Genomic DNA, 26,893 nt, shown 5'->3' with positions numbered 1-26,893 from the left:
AAATATATGATATAGAGAAGAACTTTTCAACAACTATTTTAAGTGTGAACATTTTCACTCGGAATTCTGTTGTGAAATATTCCCATAGTCTTAGATACTATTTTCAAATCGTTTTATGGCATCAATTGGCAGGATTATTAAGACATTGCCTATACCATCCCAAATCATACTTGATTTCTGCTCATCAAATCGAAAATTACCAAAGTATATAGCCGAAAATAAGTTAACCGGTGAGAAATAGTAGTTAATCTTCGGATCCCAAGTACTACCTTAAAAAATATTGTTTTTATTGTCGACCAACTCTGCTGCTTTCTCGAAGCCTATGGGAGAAAGTGAATTATTCTCACGAGATGACCAAAGGTGATATTCAGTTTTCGTCTGTTCAGTGATGAAGTGAATAAGGATGGACTGTGATGAGTTCAGACAGTTCGGCAAATATGCTGTAGATTACATAGCAAACTATTTGGATACTATTCGAGAAAAGTGAGTGAAATGCTAAAATAAAATTCCTGAATCGTTTTTTATTCTGTCGGTTTACAGTTACGTGATCACTAAAGACTGATGAAAAAATCAAAATATTTTGCCAGGCCATGAAAAGTTGAAGACAATGAAGGAAAACTCATTAAACAGTTAATTGAATTATTCCTCGTATTTTTTGCATCTTTTCAGGAACACTCCTTCAAAAAATAGTATTCTTCGCGATTTATTTGAACTGAACATAAGAAATTTAATCAAATTTGCGATCTCAATTAACATCATCTTAAGAAAACTCTCCTAGTTGTATAATTTTTTATAAAACCCAAAATTCAGTACACCATTGATGCTGTATTTCCTTCCTTATTATAGAATGATTGAAATTGCTTCATTTTGTCTATTCCTCCTTGATATATCCATAAATATATTTTCTTAGTGATTTGTTGAATGCAAAATTCGGCCAATGTTCTAAAAGTTGATGTCATCTGAAAATATTTTCCTTGATATTTGAAAAAATATATAAATCTACTGGAATAGAAACACAAAAAGTAATTTCAAAGTACTAAGACGAAGATGAATACAAAATTTCATTAGTTGAGTGAGGTAGCAAAAAATTTGGCGCATCTCATTCTACATCACAATTGTTTTTTAAAATATTTGGATAGCGATTTTGGGTTTTAGATTGGTGATATAGATTCTGTACAATTCTAATTTTATCTGAAGGCAGGTTGTGTCTGGAGTTGAACCCGGTTATTTGGAAAGAGGACTACCCAAAGTGAGTCCAGAACATGGTGAAAACTGGGAAGAAATTTTCAGCGATCTGGACAAGCACATTGTTCCAGGTTTAACACACTGGCATTCCCCTTCGTTCCATGCATACATGCCAACAGCCAATTCTTTCGCTGGAATTGTTGGTGAAATGATACTATCTGGTATTGGAGGATGTACGACAACATGGGTGAGTGCATTTTAGACAGTGGTTGACTATTCCAAAAAGAAGTTCAATTCTTCAAAGCCTATAATTATTGAAAGAGTCATTCATAGTTTGTGTAACCAACAAATATTGACAAAAACTCTAGCAGTACCTACATAAAAAATGCTCTGAAGTTTAAGAGGAGAAGTTTCAATTAATTCTTTCGAAAAGTAGGTATATTCGAATGAATGAAGATATTTTTGTATTTCAAGGAGTTACTTGTATATACCTTAGATCTTGGTATCATGCTAATCACCCTCATTTCAGGAATCCAATCCAGCTGCATACGAGCTGGAGCTAAAGATGATGGATTGGCTGGTGAAGATGATGGGCTTGCCAGAGCACTTTCTCAATTCATTTGATGGTTTGGGAGGAGGCTCCATACAGGTATAACGATAAAATTAAATGAAACTATCATCTCTCACTCTCCCATTTCAGAATTCTGCCAGTGAATCCACTCTGCTTGCCATACTAACCTCCAAGCATCGACTTTCGAAGACTTTGGGCGCAGAATCATCAGACAAGAAGTTCGTGGCTTACAGTTCCAACCAATCAAACAGTTCTGTAGAAAAAGCTGGATTGCTTGCCTCTGTTCCAGTGAGGCTGTTAGAGCCAGATTCTAATGGGAGCTTGAGAGGCCACACCCTGCAGAAGGCGATTGATGACGATAGAAAAAATGGGTTTTATCCATGCTGCGTTATAGCCACTTTCGGAACAACAGGCATTTGCTCTTTCGATGACGTTGAAGAATTAGCTGATGTGTGCAAGAAAGAATCTCTTTGGTTGCACGTTGACGCGGCCTATGCTGGAACAGCCCTTGTTTGTCCAGAATTCAGACCTCTAATGAAGGGCATAGATAAGGTGGATTCTTTCAACTTCAATCCACATAAATGGATGAAGGTGAATTCAGACTGCTCAGCGCTTTGGTTCAAGGACACTACACACGTCGAAGATATGAATCCAAAAGATAATTTTAAGAAATTGAACCCAGGAAAAATGCCTAATATCCATTTATGGCAGATACCGAATAGTAGAAGATTCAGGGCGTTAAAACTGTGGTTCGTTCTTCGTATCCACGGAGTCCAGGGATTGCAAGAGCATGTTAGACACCAAGTGGGTTTAGCCAGCTATTTTGAGGATCTAGTTAATAATGATGAAAGGTTCGAAGTATGTACTTCAAGCTTGGGCGTTTTAACATTCAGATTGAAGGGAAGTGACGATTTGACGAAGGCGTTGCTGGAGAGAATACAGCTTCAAAAAAAGCTATTTCTCACACCCTATCGTCATAATGGAAAGTTATCTATACGATTCGTAGTCTGCAGCAGCTTTACTCAAAAACGTGATATGAGAAATTCTTGGAAGATTATGCAGACTCAGGCGAATCTTATCCTGCAACACAGACATTGATTCGTAATAATAAATTTAACTTATACGACTCAATAATATAAATGAGCTAAGCATGAAATAATTTAAGGAAAAGGTTTATTCTCCTAACTCTCTTGACAAATTTTGTACAGTATTATAATTATTTCTTATTGAAAAAGCATCTCAAGAACTTTATATGAGTTATTTTCTGTGTAAATAAGATTTCTTGAAATAAAATGATTGTCACTTTCTGTAAACTTTTTCTGAATTTACTCTTGCTCTATAGTCTCATAAATTCTAATGATAAATGTCATTTTGATTAATCGCTATGTTATTTAAAAATTCGAGTTTATTCTTCATAAAATGTTCGGCACCAAATTAATCCCAAATTCTAGAGTATTTTCAGCAACAATTGTAAAAAGGTAAAGTTTTTCCCAACAATTTTTCAAAACTTTAAATACTATCAAAAATCTGCTCGATAAAAATTCTTCAATTATTCTTTTTTTTTTCTTTGTTGCAACTACCGATTCATTGTTTCCATTTATGCCTTCTTCAAGTATTTGCTTCAGTTATTTCACTATTATGATTTTAATTTCCTAACCGAGCTATTTAGATCGATGCATCTTCTTATAGTTCATGAAGTGTTGAAATGAAATCCAAATTGTTTGCCTGTAGATTTATACAAAGAACTAGCTACAATTGCCAACAAGAAGAAAAATGCAAACCACCAAAAAAGCCATACGTGGCAATCTGCACAATATCAGACTCAATGGTTGATCCTTCAAAGCCTGAACCATCAGTTGTTATCATAGGAGCTGGTATAGCAGGACTTTCAGCAGCTCAAAGATTAGCACATTGCGGAATCAGTAATTTTACTGTTCTCGAAGCTACGGACAGGCAAGTTTGAGAGCTCAGTATTATAGACACAAGTTCAAAGCGTGGTTTCGAATTGAGATCCATGCCATAAAAACATGTTAATTGAATTAAACAAATCATATTCCATACAAACGAAACCGAGAGAATTAAATTCGTGTTCTGACATCTATTGCGAACAAACTGAAATTCATATCGATTTTCCAGACCTGGGGGAAGAATCCATTCGTGCTGGCTCGGGGATGTGATTGCAGAAATGGGGGCCCAATATATAGAGGGAGCGTGTGTTGGCAATCCCGTCTACAACCTGGCAGCTACAGAGGGTCTCATAAAACAGCCCCTGCTCAGGAGTGACTATAAAAGGCCTGTATATTGCACCAGCGAAGGAAGAGTGATAGAGGAATCCACCGCCATTTTGGCCTATCATACTTTCATGAAGATCAAGGAAGAAGCTCATAGCTTGTTCTCCGTGTGTTCTGGTAAAGAACACGGATCACTCATGAATTTTTTGGGTAATAGCTGCATGAAAACATAATTCTTCAGGCTTAAGTATCCAACCACAAGATTGAATGTTGCTTCCGCAACAAATCATGTTTGTTTTAGGTTTGAGGATACAGCAAGAGCTGCAGAATTTCGCTGAAGATCAAAGATACGACGCCTCTAGAATATTGTTCGGTCTAACCAATCACCTTAAATACAGACTCGGTGACGATTTATGTCAAGTGAGCGCAGACAATTATGGCAGTTCCATAGAGATTCCAGGGGGTCAAGTTAAGGTTCCGCTAGGTTTTGTTGGTGTTCTAGCCCCACTCATGAGGGAGCTACCCGAATGCAGTGTCCTCTACAACAAACCGGTGTCGAACATCAAATGGGGTGCTGTGCAAAGCAGAGATAAGGGACCAAGGGCGGTAATACAGTGTTGTGATGGTTCAGAATACTGCGCTGACTACGTTATTATAACTGTGTCCTTGGGAGTACTGAAGGAGCATGCTGAAAAGATGTTCTGTCCGCCTTTACCGTCAGCCAAGATGGATGCCATCAGGTGCTTGGGTAAGTTTTCGAAAAATGTAACTTTACAGACGCTTCAGAGTGATAAAAAATCGAAAATAAAACATAAATTAATTCAGTACTCTTAATTTTTTTACGATAAGTTTATTTTCTTCAGGTTATGGCGCTGTGGACAAAATATTCCTCGACTACGATCGCCCGTTCTGGGTATGGAAAGATGGAAACATACATTTTGCGTGGTCCCAAGAGGAACTCCTGGCAAGAACGGATTGGACAAAAGGTCTGAGCGCTGTCGAAGAGGTTGAAGGTAGCAAGCACGTCCTTTGTGCTTACGTTGGTGGTCCAGAAGCTGCAGTTATGGAACAGGCTACAGACGAAGAGGTAGCTTCATGCGTCACCAAGGTCCTGAGGAGGTTTACAGGAGACGCATCACTGCCTTACCCAGACACCATCCTCAGGTCCAAATGGGCCACTGACCCTTATTTTTGTGGATCGTACAGTTATCTGAGCGTGAGTTCCAACGTGGGACACCAGTGTGATCTCAGTTCTCCTGTACCAGGGATCTGCGATCCCCAACCCCCGGTTTTACTGTTCGCCGGGGAAGCTACGTGTGCTGGACATCATTCTACAGTACATGGGGCGAGATTGAGTGGTATAAGGGAGGCGCAAAGAATAATCACTTTAACGAAAAGGTACGGTGGACCACCACCAAGAGAAAGTCTATGATGATTCAACAATTATATTCGATTTTACACTGTATAATCTATGTATTTTTATATTGGTCTTTTTCGGCACGTACATATATACATTTATTGCAATAAATAACTTATAAATAATTCGCCTAAATTATTTGCCAGAAATGAAACCTGAGGGTGGCTTCATCTGAAACAAAAAACAAGTTTTCAATATGAGTAATAAAAGTAAATCACAGGAACATTTGATATCTCTGGTATTCACGACCATTTTCATGATCTATTTCGAAGTGCTTTGAATTTAAAACTGTCTTCAGACCCAATCAAATTAAATTGAAGGGAGTTTTAAACTAGAAAGAACTTCAAACCGATTATGAAACTAGTCGTTACTATTTTGTAGAAAACTGCTCAAATAGACAAGAACAACAGAACCTTTCTGTGGCATAGGAAAATGCACCTATAAGAATAGCTCCTCACCTAAAATCCATTCACTTTCTTCTCCAAGACATCATCAGCAGATTCTCGCACTTCCTTCCATGTTACTTCCATATCTGACTCCTCAGATAACCTAGAGCAGACAGCCATCCTCAAAAAGTACATATCCCTGATCTTTGAAGGCACCAAATGGATGGTACCCCTGGCGTTTATCCTCTTCAGTAATCTCTCATTCACCTCATTCGTTTCATTCTTGAGCCGGAAGCAGACCAATCCCATTAAAACTTCTTCAGTTACCTCGAATCTCTCGTCGGACTTGACCAACTTCTCGAAATAGTGTGCCAGGCCTATCTGCTTCCTTATATGCTTCTGTATGTTCTCGACGCCGTAGAGCCTCAGTACGAACCATATCTTGAGCGATCTGAATCTTCTGCCGAGCTGTATCTGCCAGTGTCTGTAATCGGGGGCCGAACCTTGTTGGTCGTGTTTAAGATACAAGGGATCCACGTTGAAAGCGTTCACTAGCCAGTTGGGATCCTTGAGCCACATGGCGGAGCAGTCAAAATTGACCAGCATCCATTTGTGCGGGTTGAAATCGAAGGAATCTGCCATTTCTACGCCCTTCATGAGATATCTGTATTCGGGGCATACGAAAGCAGCACCAGCGTATGCTGCATCGATGTGTAGCCATACGTTGTTATCGTTGCACACTGGGCCAATCTCTTCCAAGTTGTCGAAGGTGCAGGATGAGGTTGTTCCTAGGGTGGCGACAGCCTGGAAGGAGTAAAAACATGCTTGAGTCACAACAACTTCAAACGTTGTTGAATCAGGGACAAAGATTATAGAGTGCTCTATAATCTTTGATTTTCAATACCGAAAGTGATTGAAAAAAGAGACAGGGTTTCAGGAAGTGCTATTTAGAATTCAGGTCCGCTCATTCAAATAGTTATACCCTGATTTTCTAAAATCCACAATACGTCAGACGGTAGCGAACATATTCAATGTAAGAGAATTTATATAATGTTTCATTTGAATCTAAACGACTTATATATCAGCTGAATATTTCCATAATCAGAAAGATTGTGAATGAAGGGGATGACAAAGAATTTCCTTCTATTGGGAGACCCAAAAAAGTGGAGGCATTTGAGAATTTTCTGTTTAAGTGCATTAATGCGAATAGTTTTCTACAGGATTTTCGACGAATGTCATCGTAGAATAAGTTCCCGAAAATTGATTTTTCTATTTTTCATTTGACTTATCCTATACATTGTAAATGTCTTAAGGTACCAATAAATACCCAATTATTATTATATCAATGTATTAAGATGAACATCCACAAATACGCACCAGTTGTCCTGTTAATTGTTTATTCATGTGAAATTTTTGTTCAAAGGTGAAGTTCATCTTGACTTGAAACTTCCTTTAATTCCTTTTACTTATATTGATGCAAGATGATTTTAGTTGAAGAATTTAACATTCTTGTAATTTTCTGTTAATTCCTTCGGGAGATACCCATTCCCAACCACTTCATCATATGCATTTCATCTTCGGGTTAATATTTTTGAAATCTACAACTGATGTAACGTATTCAAACTTTAGCCAAAGAAGATAACGAACATTAACTCTCCTCAAGCTAGTGCGTATATTATACTGATCTCTTGTATTTTCCATGAAAATAACTGGATTTGGTATGCCTTCAATCAGTTTGTATAAACTTCAATTATGTTCGTCACATATTTTCAGAAGAGATTCGACATTGTGATGAAATACGTAATAACAGAGACTTTTACGTAGAACGGACAACATAGCGCTGATTTAAAACCCAAAAATGTTTTGACAAGCGTCATAACCCCACATTTTCGTACTATACAGAGTGAAATGTGTCAAATTTCCATGGCCAACCGAGTGCTAAAATAAGAGTGACTGGAGTATACCTAATCACACCTCAGATCTTTCAATATTTTCAAAATTTCTGAGTTGAACTCATGCTACTGCATGAGTATTGAATGTATTAAATATAATACATTCAATACTTAGTTGGCCCACAATACTTTGAATAATAATTCAAAGTATTGTGGGCCAACTAAGGGAGAAAAATACAGTCTATTTTCATATCTCAACACGAAAACCCCCTTCCCATTTGAGGTTTTAGTGTTACTGGATCGATGAATTCTTCAAAAGAATGCCATTATTCTAAAATTACTAGTTCTCATCAATTTGAAGCTAGAGAAACGATCCTGTCCAAAATGATACATGATAACAAGTACCTATTTCAAATGAGACCATCCTTTGCACAATCGAAAGACTTATTTGGGAAAATGGGCTCAAGTGGGAAAAATCATCGTATCAATATCTTGAAACCTGGTAGACTCTAGTTTACCTTCACCTACCTGGAGATGATAGTGAAACACGTGTCGTAGTTGAATAACTCATGTAATTCGGTGTTTAGTTTCGGCCACATCAACATTTTTAAAACATTTCCCATCTCTCAAGTGAAAATCTAAATTTAAATGGTGAAATTTTGTCCTCCTAATCAGGTCAGCAGGTTGGTTGAATATTCCCTGTATTGTTTTTTAATAGGAAATTTATTTAAAAATAACAAGTTCATAGAAGAATTAGTGTTATCATCAGACCAAGAAGTTGAGTCATCTGTGCATCATAGTAAAATTCAATTTCTTATCGATAATATGCAGATATCCGATTTAAATATTCCCACTCTCTAATTGAACTCCTGTACCGGTACAGTAACAAAATTCTATCAATACCCGCATTATCGAGGAGATAGTTGTTATAACACAAGTTAAAGATACCCAAGGTTAATTCCAAAGAATAATCAATAGTAAAAGTATCCGAAAACTCACATAGAAAGGAATAAGGCCGGCATCACGATCTTCCTTGATAGCCTTCTCCAAGGTATCTCCCCTGAGCCTGTTGGAGTCGTCAGTGGGTAGACCTCTCAATTTGACACCACCCAAAAGACCAGCTCTTTCCACAGAGGAGTGACTCTGACCTTCAAGAAAGGGAAAGAATTTAAAGTAGATCAATGTTAAAGTGAAAGATCCAGTTGTAATCGGTGATTACGGATCTATTATTCGTAATCGTAGGTGATGAAGTAATAGTCGTCATGATTCCATCATTTTCATGGATATTTGGCAGAATGAAACGTGATTAAATTAATATTTTGGGTCGGAATATTCGATCAATCAAGGTGACGATTATAATTATCGCGGTTGAATCGTTTCTTGGACCTATTCAAACAAAAATTATAAATCGGCAAGAAATGTGTAGTTTTTTTTGTGAAGCTCTTGTGATTTTCACTTTTTAATCTATGTTTCCAGCTATGGTCCTTGAAATGAATTGCTACGAACAATTTTATCTCACACCAGCACAATGACAATAGATTTTATTAGGTGCATATTTCTCTTCCTGTTATACTTGATTAAGGATGTGGGTCAAGGTATATTCTTTCTCAAGATACATATGAGACATGTATCCTTTCATTTTCAAGCCGGACACCGTAGATTTCATGATTGAACACCAATAATTCGATTGGAGCACAACTTTCATAGTTCCTTATTGAAGAACGATTTGAAACTAGTTCATTAACAACAGGATTTGGAAACAATGTCGATGTCGATTCAATATTAAAACTCCTTATAGTTGAATTAGAAAGATGAACTGAAAGAAGCTTCAAAATTGTGGAGATTTCATAAAACTTAATCATGTAATGGCTTGTGAGATTTCAACCAAAAATTTAGTTCTCTTACGGTTATTTTGAGACGCCCTGTAAGAAAACCGACGAAAACCTTAATGTTGCTGCTCATTGTCGACCAAAAATACTCACTGGAAGTATATCCAACCAATTTTTCGGCAATATCCGCATCTCTCCAATCTGGATGTTCTTTCTTCACCTGATGAATAGCACGTGCCTTGGCTCCAAGTAAGGCAACTAGAGTAGCTTCACTCGCCGTTCCCTGTATAACACCACCCCCTTTACCCCCGGAGCAGGCCAGGAATTCCTCGGGGAGACCTATCATCTTCCCCAGCCAGTCCATCATTACGACTTCTAGTTCTGTACAAGCGGGACTTGCAATCTGAAAAAAAGGATCAAAAAAGGATCGTTATTGTCTGGAAGAATCGGAAAGGAAGGGAAATCGGGAGAGTTTGTGGAGAAGATTTGTGTAAGGAGCTTTTGTTGGGGAAAATGCGAGGAGGGATATATTCGAATATTCTCTTTTGATCTCCCTCGAGTAATTTTCTAGGAGAAATTATGGTTCATAAAAATTCGTCAAATTTGGACACAAAAAAAGATTCTCAGTTACCTATCCTGTTCAAACTGCAATACGATTAAACTTATGTGGGATTCTGAGTAAGAAAATCGACTAATTTGAAAAAGTTATAAGAGCAAAGAGAAATTACTGAAAAATACTGGTCAAAATAACAACCCAAAGGTTTGAGCCAAAAAAAATGGCAAGCACTGATACTCGAAGATATTCCATCAATTTTTAGATGAAACATACCAAAAAATGGACAACATTTCTGATTGTGTAATATTAATATTTTGAAAGGCATCTATTTTCCTTTTAATAATAGAAATATTTTATTAGCCATTATGCATAATGATACGTTTTCGTCAAGGTCTAAATGAATAGTCAGAAAATAGTGTGAGTCTTTCAAATCTTTTTCTTTATCAGCCTTTGCTTAGATACAGCTGCCTATGTGCCTATGAAGATGGCACCTGGAACACGATTTTTAATTTCAGCTATATTTCAGCAAGGACTGCTGAAAAATAATCACTCCTTAATTTTTTTCGCAAAACTATTAATTTACACCCTGTACAATCTGTACATGCGTTTTTGCGAGCGTTGACGATTTCAGTTATTAATATCTGTTCAAAACGTAGTTTTTACAAGCTAAAAAGGATATAAACTGTATTGAAGTTAAAGAAAATTTTTGTAGCAAATCATGAGAAACAGAATTTTCTCTGCACAAAATAGCGTTGTTTCTGGAAATTCCTTTTTTCTTTCAAATTCAACCACAAGCCACTGTTATTCACTTCTTGTTGAACAGGTATTATTTCTACTGAATAGTTTCCTTCTATCTAGTTTGAACACGTCAAAAATTTTCACACTTGTAATACAGCTATCTTCAATTGAAGTCCAAAACAGATTAAAATGTTTCCAGGATTGCAAATTATCCTAGATAATTATTCGCCTCCTGGTCTAAATAACATGTAGAACAATAATGTCACAGAGTAAATTAATTGCTGTAGTTCGACTTGTTGCATCTACAAAATGAGCAGATCCACAATAGGCACCTACACAATGGTAAACCCATTCTGTTTCATTCCGAATTCAGGAACGAGGAAGCGTAGGATCATTATCCACTTCAGATAAGACCTTTCAGAAGCAGGTCTGCTTCATTTCCTCTCCTTTCAGTGGATCTCGAGCGTGCTTTAAGAGAATCCCCAGTTCCTTAGCTTTGTTTTCTACGACTCCTTATTCTCCACAGATTCGCTGTATAAACTAGGAATAATTATGGATTATGTGTCCGGTTTGGAGTGAGTGTGCGATATTTTCTGACGTACCTACTCAGTGTCGATTGAATTGCTGATTCATATTAGCTATTGGTTCGTAAGTTCCAATGATGATCATTTGGAATCGATTAGAAGAAATTAATTAAACCTCTCCTGAGATGTTGGCGATCGAAAAATAAATAAAAAATCCTTCTATAGCATGCTGCAATTATTTTTACAGCATTAGTTTTGCTCCATTGGTTGCCATTGAGTAAAAATTTCGTATTATGGATTATAACAGTTTATTAGCTTTGAATTTTAGCTTTTATGTGGCAAAAAATCTGACCAAAAACGAGTTCAATGATCACCAAGGTCGTGAATTATTTCCCTGTCAGTTTTCTTTAGAAGAAATTCCCTTTGGAAGTTCTGTTGAAAATACAAATTTCATAATCCTAAAACCTGTTACGTACTCTAACCTAAAATTCAGGGTTTGATATCCATCGATACGTTTTGATTTTTTTCTCACTTTCCTCCCAAAAATTCATAAAATCTTAGTCGAAGGAAAACAGGTGGTTCGAACAATGCTGGGAATAAAAAATCAAATTGGAAAACAAGGAGAAGGACTTCAATAACCTTACCCATGAAAATCCTATACAGGCTATACCATCACTGAGTATATCGGCTACAATAGCAGGATACGAGTTTGCTGTTGGGAAATAGGCATGAAACTTCGGTGAATGCCAATGAGTAACCTGAAAAAATTGCATTGCTTTATGCTTTTCAAGGGAAGAATGATGAAGATAAGATTATTCAATTAAAACAATATGTCAATCATAAGCTAACTGCACCTTCCGTTCTAATTATATCTCTACATTAGTTCACAATTACTTAAGATTTGCAATTCTGTCTGAAAAGGAACTTGTTGCTGAGAAGTTTCATCAAAACTTGACTGATTCTTCACCGCATTTTCGATAGAAGCTCGGGTTTCTTACTGTTTCGCAGTTATTTCAAAATTGCTTTCTCATAAACGCCACCATCATCAACTGGGAAGATCCTAAATTTAACTGATCCCAATTCCGTTCATTGAAAAAAAAACTTACTTACTTAAGTAAACACCCTGAATTTCTAGACATCTAGAAACATAATCAAGATATTGAATAACAATCATTTCACGAATTAATTGAGCGTATTCAAAAGCAGGATCAATGCGAACTAAAAAACGGTTTTCCCCTTAAAATTCTTCATCAATTAACGAATTATTTTAATTTCCAAGAATCTTCGGAAAACCCTGATGTAAACCGAAAGCATCGATGAATAAATTAGCAGGAAAATAAAAAATACTCAATCACTTACTCCGGGCATAATGACTCTTTCAATGTCATCCATAACGTCTTTCCAGGAATCTGGTTTTTGTGGTGCCTCACTAGGAATTAAAGGACGTAAATACCCTGGTTCTACTGTTGGAAGCACGCGCCTGAAAATAATACAGAAGTTATCATGCAATTGTGGCAAAACCCAACCATTTCTTTCAATTATCACACTATGAGTGCATGCTTGAACGATTTTTCAAACCAAGAATGTATCACAAAGAATGTTTTGGATCTTTCACAGTTTCATCGAATTTATAAGAAATCGTTTCTCAGCTCAACAAACATTGCATGTGTCATGGTTTCAAAAATATTTTTTTTTACTATCAAGAAGCGATTTTATTATATACAAACACCTTACAAAATTTCAAATATAAAATTATGACCCCCCCCAAAAAATCACTCCTGGAACCGCCACTGTAAATTATTATTTTTCGATTCAAGATATTTGCACCAGAATTGGATGTTGTACCTACCTATCCCTTATATTCTCCAGATAATTGGCGACGTAGTCTATCATCGTCTTTCCGAACTCCCTAAACTGATTAGCCTCCATCGCTACAACATACAAAGACATGAAATTGGTTTGATCATTGCATTAAGATCTCGTTCATGTTACATTTCAAGCGTGAAGCGATGGAAATAATGCAATATCGTTCGTTAGCTATCTCGCCTTCACCCAATTTCTGCATATTTTGCAATCTATGCTGAACGGCAACGAAACACGGCCAGAAGAAAAATCTTTGTATACTAAGCAGCCAATTAAAAAAAAATGTGCTCGGATTTTATGCATGCAGGTAAAATTTGTGAAAGAATTAGGTAATAGTGGTGAACCGATTGGTCAAGATTTGTGCGAATGAGTATGATAATCATGGTGTTTTTATTTCAATTTGAGGCGAATTTTGGGTGAAATTATACAAGGGGTTTTTCTTGATAGGGCTGATGAGAAAACCCCATATTTGACCAAACCTTTTCTGGCAGAAAGAGTGAACTACCCTCCACCAGGGCACATAGCAAACTCCTCAATTTTACAGGGCATCCCTAAATTAATGCAAAATTAGGTCGCAGATTCGTGAGATCTTGCGTTTCATGGAAAAATGTCAAGAGACAAGAATTGAATGTGCTTTCTAAGGAAGGAATAATTTTCAAGGAATTCAAATACGCGGTTATGTTGTGTTGTGTTTAGTGATTCCAAGGACATTGCGATCCAGAAGAAAAATAGGTTGTTTTTTGAAATAAAATTGACCTCTTCGAGCGTGTTTCTACAAAATTGTAAATTACAAAGATACGAATTTTATGCGTTACTTTTTATTCACTCTATACAATAATTCTTTAAGCTTTCTATGATTTTATACCTATAGAAGTTCTACAGATTCACGTGAACTTATATATGATCTATGATCTACTCAATTGTTCAAATACTTAAAAACCATAAATTTTTATCAGTAAATTTTCTTATAAATTGGATAAGTTATATACAGTTTTGATAATTCTTCAATATCATTTTTCCGAAAGAACAATATCCAATGAAAATCGATTAAATAACACCTTATTTCGTCTCTTGTCTGTAAATTGACCTTATAACTATCAAGTTTCTTCCTTTCTAATGAGTTCATAGGTACGTAGGTACACTTCTGGTAATTGCGCTGATAAAGGAATTAAGTATGTGAAATTCCTTCAATTTAATACAGATGAGATAAATTCATAGATACTGGATTAATTTTGCACCTTATGAATAATGTAAACAGTTGAAATATGTACGCCTCATTTCATATGTTCGCGAAATCTTTGGATAATTCTTTGTTTCATGCAAATTTCAAATGACTTTCATACGTATCTGAAAATGGGTTTTTTCAATGATAATATCACCTAAAATTTCTGAATTGTGTAGATTTCAAACAGGGGAAAGTCAATCCGAACAAAAAATATTGCTTCAACATATAATACAACAATTTCTGAAACTTTCCGTGAAATTTTTTCAGAGAAATGAAACGGTATGAAAAAAAGTTTTTAGTCGGCTTTCATCAAAATGTCTCAAGATAACAGAAGAAATTATCATGTGGCGATTTAAGAAAAAATGGTGAGGATACTGCAGTTAATATTTATGAGGAACCAATTGAAGAAATTGCACACTGAAGATAAATGTAGGGCTTAAAACCATTCATTTTTCCGATATGATAAGAATTTAGAACAATCATTTTACATGTTTGGAAAAAAATGATTATTTATGCAAAAAAAAACACCGCAACACCAAATGTTAGAAGCTGAACCCACCATCCATTTTACTAAAATAATTTCCTGCTTTCCACAGACCTTTATCGAAATAAAAAACGTTAAACAAAGACAGTAACAAATCCAAAAACGATCAGGGAGGCTGCTCGGCTCCCCCTTATCACTAGACACTGAACAATTTTCACGGAAAAGTCACGGATACTGATTTCGCACCGGGTCCAACGCGGTCGGTGGCAACTGGAGGAAAAACGTTTCTCCGGACGCTGCAAGAGTTTAAATTGGAGAGAAAGAAGAAGTGGGGCCACTACGATCGATCGTGGAACCCTGATGGTACATGGGGGATACCACGGTCGTGTTTTAACAGGTCAATATTCGAAGTTGTATGTCCATATGTCACAACGATGGGAAATCACTGCTGATGACAATAAGTGGACTGTATATAGGAATTGGAGGCAACTTGCCAAGATGAATTGGTTGCAGTGGCGTGTATTGCTATGAGGTTAATCTACATATGTGAGAAAATTTCACATTGGGTTCGATTCAATGTAGCTAAAAATGAAAGATTTGTTTTGCTATTTCCAATAATGGATGAAGGATGAAAGCTATAGAATCGAAATCGTCATCAAATATTTCAACACCCCCTGAAATTTTTACTGTTGACTTTTCAGGGTGTGTATAGAGGGTGAGTCTTTGACTAGTACAAATATTTCAACAGTAGATTCTCGAGGTCAGAAGAAACACTTTTTTCCTATACCATTTTTTCCGATTCGATCCTGATAAAAAGATATAGCCATTTTAAGTTTAAATGGGCTGTGCCACCCCTGGAAAAACAAAATTAGGTAATTTTGTTTTTCCAGAATAACTAGCTAAATATGTGACACTACACATCTGTGGATCTTTTAATCAGAGTTGTATTCAGTCAAAGTACCCAATTTTTGAAATTTTGCAGATTTTTAATTTTTGAACATCGAATTACTCGAAAACGGCGCATTATACGATAAAATATGAAGAATACTTTCATTACACAAAACGTTCAAATATTCATTAGAGAGCGTCCAACTTAGTTTAAAGAGTTGGGTTCTTTGAAATTTTTGAATTTTTTTTGGTACGTAATGGTCACGATGAGAAAAGGAAGTGTTCCTTTACCTTCCTCAAGAATCTACGAGTCAAATAATCATCCTGTATACTTAAAATGCAAGACCTAAACCATCAATATCTCGTAAAGAACCACTGGGTCAATAACGAACCTCTTCTGACTTCTGAGATAGGTATGAGGAGTAAAAAATAGGAATTGATATATTAAAAGGGTATGAGATATTTCGTTGATATTATCGATGTCAATATTCTGAACATGAAAAACGACGAATTTTATTCAGTTTGAATGGGCGTACCTACTACACTACGACTACCTATTAAAATATTACAGAAGGTTTAAAAAGGGCTATTTTTTCAAATCGCTTTTCTTGAAAAAGGTTGGGTTTGGAGCATTGGACCAAGGCAAGGGTACCTTTTTAGGACAAACATTCCAAGTTTTCGGAGAATCTTGTGAGAAGTAGGGGTGATTTTAAAGAGTGACAATCCCTAAAAACGCCATTAAAATGAGGTAATTGTCCTCATTTTCGGTTTAGAAACTAACTAATCAGAAGGACTATCAACACATCGAAAATTTTAAAGGAATTCATTCTGCCCATTTAACGTGAGAAGTGTTTCCATTTTTTGACGCCCATATCTTAGAAGGCATGCATAACTAATGCCATTTTTGATGACGAAATATCTATGTTCTCCTTAGAATATAGAATATTTTAATGTTCTAAGATATTTTCGGACAAGGAATCACCTTCTGTATTTACCGCATCTTCAGTAAACAAAATGTACATTGAAGGGCATAGTATCGTAAACAAATGGAAGACGAAGATGACGTTTTCAGAGCAAATGTTCAAATGACAGGTGTGTTCTGAATTTTTCGAGATCGAAAATCAGTCGCTTTGTTAGAATGCATCATACCATACACCCATTTTTCTTCTTCGTAATGTTTCAACTTTCAACGAAGTGTACTTTCTTCTGTGTCTATCAGCTCAGAAGTTAGAATTTTGTGGTACTGAAGTAATTCAAACGATCTCTTGCATAATAGGAATTATTTTCGTCCGCCTTGTATTCCCTGTTGAAGAATCACACATGAAAAATCGTAAACCTTCAATTTCTAAGCGTATCCTACGTATAATACGCCCTTTAATTTTAACACCCTGTATATTTTTAGAAATTTGAATTAAATTTGTAACCTCCTCAATCAAGGTGAATACATAATATGACTGTAGGATTAAATTACAGCTGCAAAAATCCGTGGAACGTGGACTATATAGATCACTTTCGATGTGGAAAACTGGAAATGTATGGAAATGAATGAATGGACCCAATCCACTTGTTGCACGGAAAAGCACTTTGTTGCCATAGCTACCCGCTTTCATCCTGATGAAAAAGAAACGGAGTGCTTGAAATAGTGGAGAGAGGCTTATAAAATCGACTTCTATAAATAAAGCTACCAATGTCCGAAGGATTTTATTGACTATCAAGTCCCAAATGACGGTTTAATATCATATTTTAGCGTTATCCACATTTAATAGTACGTTCGGACGATTTCAATCAAAATTATTGCGAATTGCGTATTTATTTAGTCACTTGAGAACACTCTTTCTAGTATGAAATGAATAGAGAATAGAGAAGAAAGTGTCTTTGCGATTCTGCAGTTTTACGATTTATTGAAGAATGAAAAAATTCAAACAAAAATCCTTGGACTTTATCCAGGAGTTATTTCATCAATCACATAAAAGTGAAGTTGAATATCTGAATTATTCATTGTTCTTATGACATGATCGCCTGACTAAATAGCATAAATTCACTTTCATTAATGAATGAGTGGATGAAAGTCAAATGATTCGTAGTTATTTGAACTAGGTACCAGATTAATGTAATGATCATCTCATTCAAATAGTTGCAATTCTTTAATGCTTATCGAATACCACACAAATATATTATCATAAGAAAAGTGTTAAGAAAAGCCCTCTGCTTTTTCATCACATCTTCTAATTGTGCCACATCAAATAAAAATTGACAAATTTTTGGAATAGAGGGCCTATTCTTATTCTTTTCTGAATGGATTACAAATTTAAGGGTTGCAAAAAAACTTCATCATACAGAACAAAATTTTACTAACCATTACTGTTTTTCTGTCGATTTCTGCTGATTTGCAGCATCAAAAAGTTTACATATTTTGGATAATTAGCCAACCGAAGAATTCGGTTCTCACATGAAAACTTTGATGGTTTCTTTCTCTTTATTTGGTTGGGTTGCTGTATAAAAACATGGCTCAATTCATCGATTTCGATGGACCCCAAATGACAAAAAACATGAATTTCAGAATTTTTTAAATCGAAATGTCATCCGTCTATCCCCTTAAAATTCATCATTTTTCATGAAGCTCGCGAATTTATCATGGTTGGATATGCTCCAGCACTCCTAGCTATGGCCCTTAACTTGGATGGTGTCCACATATTCAAAGAGCCAAGGGCAACAAATAATGGTCCGTATTTATCCTGCTTCATCTTCATGATAGCTGTTTTCATTTTTGCAACACATCTGGAAATATACCCAAGCCATTTCAGAAAATTATGGTGGTGTGGAAATATGATATTGCAGGTAAAACAGATTGTCTATGAGGTAAAAAAGGGAATTTTCAGACGTATACATATTTTCTTACTCATGATAGGAAGATTGGTCCATTCTTATTATTTACCTCACCCCTTCCTGATCTTGATTCTCATCTTTACTGAAATATTTTGTATATTTCTGCATTTCTCTCATCTTTTCCATTATATTCGTGTTAGTTTGTGGTTTGCTGGAGGACATTCAATCTCCTGGAGGATTCATCTAACAATTTTATGTCTTTCCATTTGGAACAAATCTGGAACGATTGCAAATATGAAGGAGACAAAGAAAGAATAAAGGAGGATTAACTATTTCAAATTGCATTTCACTTCAAATCGAAGACTGAAGAATCTAAGCAATTCATTATCTTCTCAATTTTTTTCTGCATGATAAGAAACGCAGTCACAAAATAAATGAAATATTGCAGTAATGAATTAAATATTTCGCATCCACCAATTTGTACTCTGAAACTAATAAATCTTCATTAGATTAGATTAGAATCTTTTTTCAAAACATATTAATGGTCTCAAGAGAAATGGCGGTTCTTCTTCAAAAATCTAATATAATTTTAGTCAAATGAGATTATTTTATTTCAGTTTCTTTGCACTCAATTGATGTTTGAATATCTTCTTGCTGATTTTTGGTTTCCCGTTGAAGAATCTTTTTCCTGTTTAATAACTCATACAGTAGAGGTACTGGATCAATGGGATCAAATGGAATCAATGAAAAATGTATTGGAAGCCCTCAAATGCGAAACGACCGGAATTGTTTGTAGTTATTTATTGAGCTGTTTTTTTCTACTTGCTGCGCTCCATTCGACCAGAGTTATAAATTTTACACTTCTGGAGTGAGTTCTATTACTGAAATAATCTTTTTTTCTTTAATTCTGATACAATTTCAGTTGCGGCTTAGGACCTTTTGTAAAAGACATATACAGGAGTGCCGAAGAATTTCTCATAGCATCATTAGTGAATTTTACCTACCAAAAAACTTGTGGGAAGGCCCGAAAACAAACAAATAGCTGCAAAAAGAAAGATTTCGAAGATACTGACGATGAAGGAGAATGGCATCCTTCAAAAAAATATAGTAGACGTCGACATTAACTTTAAATAGCCCTAAATAAATCTATCAACATGTATAATGATTCTCCATTGTGTAGAATCTTAGAACATAGAATATCAGGAAGGAGCTTTTTCGAATAAATGTGACGGGAATTGTGCGACGGAAACGGCCATATTGGTCTTCCAAGTTCTGATTTGAAAAGTGGCAGACTTGGAAGTCAAGTGATTCTGTTATCTGTGGCCAAATGAACAAAGTGATGTTTTAACTTAATTTTGGTAATTTGGATTCTTGAAATTTGCTAGAAATAAGGATTTTGGATATTTTAGCGTGAATAATTCATAGGTAGGTGATTTTTTAAGCTGAATATCAGGTATTAATTATGAGTTTCTGAATTTCATGACATAACAAGGTTATCCCGTGACAATAACACTCCATGGGCGTAGCTGATGTTAAGTCATAGACCTTAATACCATTAAGTATAGTATAGCCAAGCAGTGTTAGGCGGGGTGAATTTCCGCTTTGATTATCAATTTGAACGAGCGTGAAAAAGTTTCTGACTTTACGTCAGTACTTTCCTAATTTTTTTGATTAATCAGAATCAACTGACTATTGAAGCTAGTTTTTTGGAAACTTCATTGTCCTACACCACTGTTGAAACGGAAATATATGTCGGCCATATTTCTCCTCTATTCCGGTCAAATTGAAATGAACAATATGCTCCTTCCTGTTATTCTATATTCTAAGTGTAGAATAGTCAGAAATATATTTTCAAAATTTTTCAAAATTCGAATTTAGGTCGGCTGGGACGAAGAAGAAGATCACATTGACACTGAACTTTACTGACATTGACATTTTCCATGTTTGTCGATTTGCGCATGGTACTTCTCGTATGTCGACCTTTCTTTCTTCTGCGATTGTGTTCCTGATCTTTCGTTTCCTTGTTTAGAAAGATGGCAGACAACAAGCTTTACGATATTCTAGGTGTAAACAGAAATGCAAGTGAAAATGAGATCAAAAAGGTACGTATTTATAAAACACACCTCGAGCAGTAATTTGATCAATTGTTGATGGGGTATTGCATTATGAAATCAGTTGTCAATATTCACGAGGTTCAAAGTTTTGCCAATAGTTTTTGCACCATCACTCATTAGTTGTCATTCATATGTATCGTGAATTTTTTCTTTCTGTTCAGAAACTAATCTACAATGAATTGAATAATTCTTATTCAACAGCAATATAGAAAGCTAGCAAAAGAATTCCACCCCGATAAAAATCCTGATGCTGGCGATAAATTCAAAGAAATTTCCTTCGCCTACGAAGTACTTTCTGACCCGAAAAAACGTGCAACTTATGATAGATATGGTCTCCAAGGGATGCAGGAAGGAGCCCAAGATGGTGGAGAGGACTTTCTATCCCATATATTCGGTGGAGGACTTTTTGGAGGATTTAGTCCCTTTGGTGGACCAATGGGGGGAATGAGACAGCGTAGACAGCGGACAGAAGATACAGTCCACCCATTGAAAGTTTCTCTTGAGGACTTGTACAATGGAAAAACAAGTAAACTCCAACTGAATAAGAATGTCATCTGTAAAAAGTGCAGTGGCAAGGGCAGCAAAAATGGAAATGTTGTCAGATGTCATACATGCAGAGGTTGTGGTATTAAGACCACAATCCGTCATCTTGGTCCTGGTTTTGCACAACAGTCGCAATCCACTTGTACTGATTGTAATGGTACTGGGGAGTACATAAAAGACAATGATCGCTGTGGTACCTGCAAAGGAAAGAAAGTAACCAGTGAAACAAAAATACTTGAAGTCCACATTGATAAAGGTACTGAATAATAATATTTAAATTAATAACCAATTCCATCATTCAAGTCATTGCAAATAATTCATGATTGTTATTGTTTCAACAGGTATGAAAGAAAATCAGAAGATTTTCTTCCGAGGGGAAGGTGACCAGATGCCAGACGTTGAACCCGGTGATGTTGTAATCGTCCTCCAGCAAAAACCCCATGAAACATTTGTTAGGGATGGAGATAATTTAAGAATGGAACACACTGTCACACTGACTGAAGCACTGTGTGGTTTCAGCTTTGTGGTGAAACATTTAGATGGTCGTGATTTGATTGTCAATCATCCTGTTGGTTCAGTATTAAAGCCTGGCGATATCAAGACTGTTGAAAATGAGGGAATGCCTCAATATAAGAATCCATTCCAAAAGGGAAATCTGAACATAATGTTTAAAGTAACATTCCCTGAAAATCACTTTGCTGATGAGCAAGGCTATGCCCTTCTGGAGAAATACCTCCCACCCAGGCCTGTGTTCAATATGCCAATTGGCGAGCATGTTGAAGAGGTTGACTTAAACGATTATGATCCTAATGATCGCAGGAACAATTTCAGTCATCGTGGGGAATCATATGCTAGCGACGATGAAGAGGCACATGGTCCAGGTATTCAGTGTGCGCAACAATAAATCATTAGTTTACCAAAAGTTGTCCTGCTACTTTCTAAATAAGGATCAAATGATTTAGACAATTATATTCGATTTATTGTAATCATGTACCGCAAAAGACCCAGAGGTTTGGACTACATAAATATTTCAGTTAGTTGAAGATCGTGTATTTTTGCCTATTCCTGATAGAAAATACTCCTTCACATTTTCATACAATTATGGAGCTCGTTATTCTAAAACTCGATACACTTGCTGTAGTTCTAATCTCTACCCATGATTGTGATAAATATACATTTCAGAAGTGATAAATATTTTTATCTACAATATGTTTTTTTTTCTTTTACAATGAATGGTTTTATTTTTACTGGACATGAAATTATTCCGAAAAACTGGATAACAATCTTAATATCTTAGGTTATATGATGACATTAATTTATGTGGTTCTGATTTTGCAGAACAATCTGTTGATAGTGTTGAATAAACATTCTTGGAAACGATAAAAGTTTTTGTGTGATTTTAATACTATGTGAGTGATCAACTTGGTTGAAACTCTTTCAAGATGGTTGCTAATTTTATGTCATAACATTTTAAATCTGATCACGAAAGGAAATTTGATAGTAAGGTATTCTTTCTTCTCCATGCAGTTGTGAAATAAGGAAAATGAAATTTATAATAACTAATGAAGTCATAATTGAAAATCATTTAACCAAACAAATTATACTGTTCTTTCATGTTATCATTGGTGTACTGGGGTGGAATTTCGAAAATTGTTTCACTTTTGAGAATAAACTTGTTCTTGTCTTTTTCTTCATTTGCACCATTTTTGTTTGATCCACCTATAAGAATCATAAGTATGGAATTAACCACTGGAGATTATTCCATTATATTTGAGATAAAAATCGAGGTTTCTGAGACAAAGATTCTTTCTAACAACTGAATTTGAGGGCTGTAAATTAAATAGATAAAAAATTCAAGATGCCTGATAGTCGAAATATGCATACAATGGACATTAGATGTCGCTAATAAAAATACAATAACCAAATTTTAGAAATAGAAAACTTCTTGATATACATACTGCTGTTTTTGAAGTTAAATCAAATACAGATGGTAATAGAGACTTCATCATTGCATAAAGGTCTTTATACAATGACTTCATCAAACAGTGGTAGTCACTGTAAATCCAAGTATTCTGTTTCTTCTCTGTTATCTGTGATTCCGTCGTTCGACGATAGATGGCTAGAATGTAGTTAATTGACTGTTGACGTCAGGCAGCACACATTACCCGTGTTGTGAATCTTGAGTTAGAGCCAATAACAGGGGAAAGTGAATACTTTCCGGACTAATTTGTTATGCGATTATGAGATATGTCAGCTCATAACTCGGAGCAAAAAAATGTATGTCTTAATATTTTCTAATTTTTAATTAAAAAACAACTGGGCTGCGGTATTTATAAGTTGTTATATAGGAATAAGGGTATTTTAACTCGATTATAAGAGCTTTCTGGAACAACTGCATAAGGTATGAATTGCGTAAAGCCGTTTATGGGTAAATAGGCGAATAAAGCTATGTAGTTAGGTAAGAGATTTTTTTATCTCAAAACTTTTGTTCAAATTTTCACTCATCAAAACACAAATAACAAGAAAGTTTGTAAACAAGCTTTTATTTTAGACGTATATAGCGGGTCTCCTTGTGGTATTGTGAAAATTGGATATTTAAAAGAGTGTAATTTGAGATTTGGCGGATATCTTTGGAGGGGGGCTTCCTACCCCTAGCCCCTTTTGTTCAATTCAACTCAATTTTATAATGATCAAGACACATGAAAATGCGAAACATAAAAAAAAATTCGGAACAAATTGATTTATATTACTATCGAAAAGCGCTCTAAAATTGTTCGAAAATGCATGATGCATGGACACAACTTCGTTCTGAATTAACTTTTTCGCCTCTTTTGTATTATATTTCTGAAGAGCCAAATGAGAATGTTGTTCAACTTTTATTGGATCTAGTATGTGTTTTCCTTTCCTCATTTGTATCCAGCGAAACTAAACACGTGTGTGTGTCACCAAGGTCTGCAAATGCCTTCGTAATTATATTTAATATACATAAACGTCTTCTCTTCTAATTATCTATGTGGAAGGCAAAGTTGCAACCGCAAGTATAGGAATATCCTCTTCAGTCAGATAAATACAATCTATTCTTCTAATTCGATCTGGAGATTTCTTGAACTGAGTTGTATAATTACGGCAGACCAACATTAAGGATTCATCAACTTCCTGAGAACTCACAAATTTCCAGAAAATTAATAAAAATTACTGCTATTGTTTCTTGCGACTCGTTATTCTTGTTTTATTTTCATTGGTTCTATTATATAGTACGTCCTTGTCCTATCGAAGATGTTGGAAATTAGCTTGTATGCATCATCTGCAGAAAACATTCCAAAATGGAAATGTTTTGAATTTTGATATTTGACGTTATGCAAACAGAACTCTCAGCAAAATATGTTTAAGCCTTTTTTAATGACTTAGATGATCAGGTCCACCCGCAGTTTGTATCATTCCAAATAATTTTACGTATGTTACTGAAGAAATTGAAGAAATGGAAACCTTCAATATATCGAATTGAGGATCTTTTTTCGAAGCGACTTATGAATGGATTCCTGCAATGACCATGAAATTTGCATATGCTATTTTCATAACAACATTGATTGTATAATATATTTTCAGCCCTAGATATTGCGCGACAGATTCAAATATTAGGGCAACAGTTCTATTTTTACAGTTGTCTCTTGCAGTTCACGGAATTAAATGTTCACATCATTCGTGTTTATTATCCAACCACAGGACGATGGACCTAGTTCTGTATTACCACTAGTTATGTGACGAAATTACATGAAAAATTCTCTTTAGCTTACCTGGAAGCGAAGTTATGTGATGGATGTCCATAATGAATTTGATGTATGAAGTTTACTATGAAAAAACCTCCCTCTACTGATAATATAATTATAAGTTGAAACAACAGCAACACAATGTTTTTCGTTTTTGAATACCTATATCGCGTTATTTTCAGTACGAAGAATCCAGGTTTTAGTTATTGAAAGAAGCTGATGTCTTCATTTTTATCGATTGTATAAAAAATTGACTTGAGCTGCTTCTAGACGATCAAGCTCAACAAGAACTCAAATTAATGAGAATTTATTCATATTAATCAATTAAGCTGAAGAACAAGTCAGCATACCAAGATGATGACATTGGAAGAACCGTCTTGACCACAATATTGTGTTGTTAATTAATTTTTCCCTCGAATGAATCTTCTTATTCATGTATTCTTCACTGTCTTGTAGGAAAATCCGAGCAGATTACCGAGTAATACATACTCAGTAGAATTATTATGTTGATTGTAGTAGAAAAATGTTATGCTTAGAAATTGACTTTGGTATTCCACACAAGAATGATGTGTTCAAACAATTCTTTCAAATGAATGCGGGAATACAGGGAAAATGATGCTTTTGCATTTTAGATTCCTAAGAATGAAGAAAGAAGACCTATATTTTACATAGTTTCAAAAACATTCAGGTGTTTTATAATAAATGAGAATATCCTGGGTGATAGTCTACTAGAAACTTGGTTCACGAGAAAACATTTCGAAAAGTAGGTAGATGTTACATATATAAATATAAATATAATCAATAAAAGTTTTCCTCTGATGCACTAATTTTCGTCATCAGAATCGATTTTTTTTTTTTATTTGGACTTTGATTTAATCCGACATGATTCGGTCCATCTCCAAAGCACAGACCGTGTTGATTACGTTGCTATTGCAAGTACACCATCAATGACATTCTAAATAAGTGATGTAATGCTGATGATACTCTCTGCTACGCCCATTTCTTCTCAATTACTAATGACCCATTGAATATTATTTAGCTCTTCACAATGAGTATCATTTGAGCTATAAATCGCATACAATTAATCCTGGAATCATTCATATTTCCATTCTTCAGAGACGTTTGAATTACCTGCTAACCTGTATAGGAAGTCAATAAGTTATTGCAATTTAATGAATTGTCTTTATGAAATGCAATAACTCAGCAGCTCAGGTGGAGTTTTGAAAATGTGTATTGAATATTGGGCAAAGATTGAAAAATGTTAAATGTATTTATTTCACAACAACAATAAGATTTTTTCGTCCTAAAATGGGTTTCATTACTCATCACCGATCGATAAATGATAAATTGAAAATGATATCTATGGAGATTGAACTGATACAACTCCTTTTGACTGAGTTTATTTAAATGTTATGACCATATTCCAATTCATTAGTCTTCCTTGTGGAGACAAAACCTAGTAGTAACTTTGATATATTAGATAGAATTGTTATTCGTACTATAGGTACCTATGGCTATATAGCACTGCTTTTTGAGAAACAAGATAAGTATCACTCCTTGAAATGTTCACTCTTAACGTTTGGAGACATGTAGATTTTGAACTTCGAATAACAAAAATCTATCCATCCTTTGAATGGATAAAGTTTGGCAAAATAATCGACCAATTGCAAAGTTCGAAAATTGTGAAAAAACAACCAAACCTTTATAATTATGGGCTTCAGAAGTTTGCTTATTATTTCTGCAAGTTAATCTTCTTGAAATTCGAACTTTTCTATTGAATTGATGTGGCCGATCCATATCTCCATAATTTTTGCCCCAAATATTTGTAATTCGCGTAATTTGAGCCAAAAATGG

General features: G+C 35.2%; 5 protein-coding genes across 7 annotated transcripts; 4 read left to right on the top strand and 1 right to left on the bottom strand.

The window, feature by feature from the left end:
- Nucleotides 1-116: 116 nt before the first annotated feature.
- Nucleotides 117-2,881, top strand: LOC123310895 (aromatic-L-amino-acid decarboxylase-like). Its single transcript, XM_044894582.1, has 4 exons — nt 117-483; nt 1,198-1,432; nt 1,715-1,834; nt 1,886-2,881. The coding sequence occupies exons 1-4, from the start codon at nt 404-406 to the stop codon at nt 2,852-2,854; spliced, it is 1,404 nt and encodes a 467-aa protein (XP_044750517.1). The 5' UTR covers nt 117-403; the 3' UTR covers nt 2,855-2,881.
- Nucleotides 2,882-3,101: 220 nt separating this feature from the next.
- On the top strand, nt 3,102-5,529 carry LOC123310892 (peroxisomal N(1)-acetyl-spermine/spermidine oxidase). The gene is made up of 5 exons (XM_044894578.1): nt 3,102-3,234; nt 3,488-3,709; nt 3,893-4,197; nt 4,289-4,735; nt 4,851-5,529. The coding sequence occupies exons 1-5, from the start codon at nt 3,176-3,178 to the stop codon at nt 5,417-5,419; spliced, it is 1,602 nt and encodes a 533-aa protein (XP_044750513.1). The 5' UTR covers nt 3,102-3,175; the 3' UTR covers nt 5,420-5,529.
- Nucleotides 5,419-15,291, bottom strand: LOC123310894 (aromatic-L-amino-acid decarboxylase-like). Of its 2 annotated transcripts, none has more exons than XM_044894581.1 (8): nt 15,016-15,291; nt 13,179-13,260; nt 12,689-12,809; nt 11,974-12,087; nt 9,665-9,914; nt 8,682-8,830; nt 5,863-6,594; nt 5,419-5,575 (listed from the first exon to the last, which is right to left on the bottom strand). In XM_044894581.1, the coding sequence occupies exons 2-7, from the start codon at nt 13,256-13,258 to the stop codon at nt 5,863-5,865; spliced, it is 1,446 nt and encodes a 481-aa protein (XP_044750516.1). In that variant the 5' UTR covers nt 13,259-13,260; nt 15,016-15,291; the 3' UTR covers nt 5,419-5,575. The 2 variants fall into 2 exon arrangements, with proteins under 2 accessions (XP_044750516.1, XP_044750515.1); XM_044894580.1 differs by having other exon boundaries at nt 14,977-15,290.
- A 2,992-nt stretch (nt 15,292-18,283) lies between these two features.
- LOC123311514 lies at nt 18,284-20,543 on the top strand. Of its 2 annotated transcripts, XM_044895539.1 has the most exons (4): nt 18,321-18,627; nt 19,233-19,483; nt 19,538-19,798; nt 20,451-20,543. In XM_044895539.1, the coding sequence occupies exons 1-3, from the start codon at nt 18,424-18,426 to the stop codon at nt 19,737-19,739; spliced, it is 657 nt and encodes a 218-aa protein (XP_044751474.1). In that variant the 5' UTR covers nt 18,321-18,423; the 3' UTR covers nt 19,740-19,798; nt 20,451-20,543. The 2 variants fall into 2 exon arrangements, with proteins under 2 accessions (XP_044751475.1, XP_044751474.1); XM_044895540.1 differs by lacking the exons at nt 19,233-19,483; nt 20,451-20,543 and having other exon boundaries at nt 18,284-18,627; nt 19,538-19,671.
- A 12-nt stretch (nt 20,544-20,555) lies between these two features.
- LOC123311513 (dnaJ homolog subfamily A member 2-like) lies at nt 20,556-22,657 on the top strand. Its single transcript, XM_044895538.1, has 3 exons — nt 20,556-20,717; nt 20,931-21,528; nt 21,614-22,657. The coding sequence occupies exons 1-3, from the start codon at nt 20,649-20,651 to the stop codon at nt 22,174-22,176; spliced, it is 1,230 nt and encodes a 409-aa protein (XP_044751473.1). The 5' UTR covers nt 20,556-20,648; the 3' UTR covers nt 22,177-22,657.
- The last annotated feature ends 4,236 nt before the right edge of the window (nt 22,658-26,893 follow it).

The sequence above is a fragment of the Coccinella septempunctata genome, chromosome 4 (genome assembly GCF_907165205.1).
Source record: "Coccinella septempunctata chromosome 4, icCocSept1.1, whole genome shotgun sequence".
Taxonomy (NCBI): Eukaryota; Metazoa; Arthropoda; class Insecta; order Coleoptera; family Coccinellidae; genus Coccinella; species Coccinella septempunctata.
Note: the sequence above shows the minus strand (reverse complement) of the source record. Positions and strands in the feature narration are given on the sequence as shown.

Bases quoted from the DNA above. Each gene is read 5' to 3' on its own strand.
- LOC123311513 (XM_044895538.1), top strand. From the start codon at position 20,649: ATGGCAGACAACAAGCTTTACGATATTCTAGGTGTAAACAGAAATGCA. The intron at 20,718-20,930 runs GTACGTATTTAT...CTTATTCAACAG, and splicing joins GTGAAAATGAGATCAAAAAG to CAATATAGAAAGCTAGCAAA. The intron at 21,529-21,613 runs GTACTGAATAAT...TTGTTTCAACAG, and splicing joins TGAAGTCCACATTGATAAAG to GTATGAAAGAAAATCAGAAG.
- LOC123311514 (XM_044895539.1), top strand. From the start codon at position 18,424: ATGGTTGGATATGCTCCAGCACTCCTAGCTATGGCCCTTAACTTGGAT. The intron at 18,628-19,232 runs GTAAAACAGATT...ATTTTATTTCAG, and splicing joins GTGGAAATATGATATTGCAG to TTTCTTTGCACTCAATTGAT. The intron at 19,484-19,537 runs GTGAGTTCTATT...ATACAATTTCAG, and splicing joins ATAAATTTTACACTTCTGGA to TTGCGGCTTAGGACCTTTTG.
- LOC123310895 (XM_044894582.1), top strand. From the start codon at position 404: ATGGACTGTGATGAGTTCAGACAGTTCGGCAAATATGCTGTAGATTAC. The intron at 1,433-1,714 runs GTGAGTGCATTT...CCCTCATTTCAG, and splicing joins GAGGATGTACGACAACATGG to GAATCCAATCCAGCTGCATA. The intron at 1,835-1,885 runs GTATAACGATAA...CTCCCATTTCAG, and splicing joins TGGGAGGAGGCTCCATACAG to AATTCTGCCAGTGAATCCAC.
- LOC123310894 (XM_044894580.1), bottom strand. The intron at 12,088-12,688 runs GTAAGTGATTGA...CAATTTTTTCAG, and splicing joins AAAGAGTCATTATGCCCGGA to GTTACTCATTGGCATTCACC. The intron at 9,915-11,973 runs GTAAGGTTATTG...CCTTTTTTTCAG, and splicing joins CCTGTATAGGATTTTCATGG to ATTGCAAGTCCCGCTTGTAC.
- LOC123310892 (XM_044894578.1), top strand. From the start codon at position 3,176: ATGTTCGGCACCAAATTAATCCCAAATTCTAGAGTATTTTCAGCAACA. The intron at 3,710-3,892 runs GCAAGTTTGAGA...TCGATTTTCCAG, and splicing joins GTTCTCGAAGCTACGGACAG to ACCTGGGGGAAGAATCCATT. The intron at 4,198-4,288 runs GTAATAGCTGCA...TGTTTGTTTTAG, and splicing joins ATCACTCATGAATTTTTTGG to GTTTGAGGATACAGCAAGAG.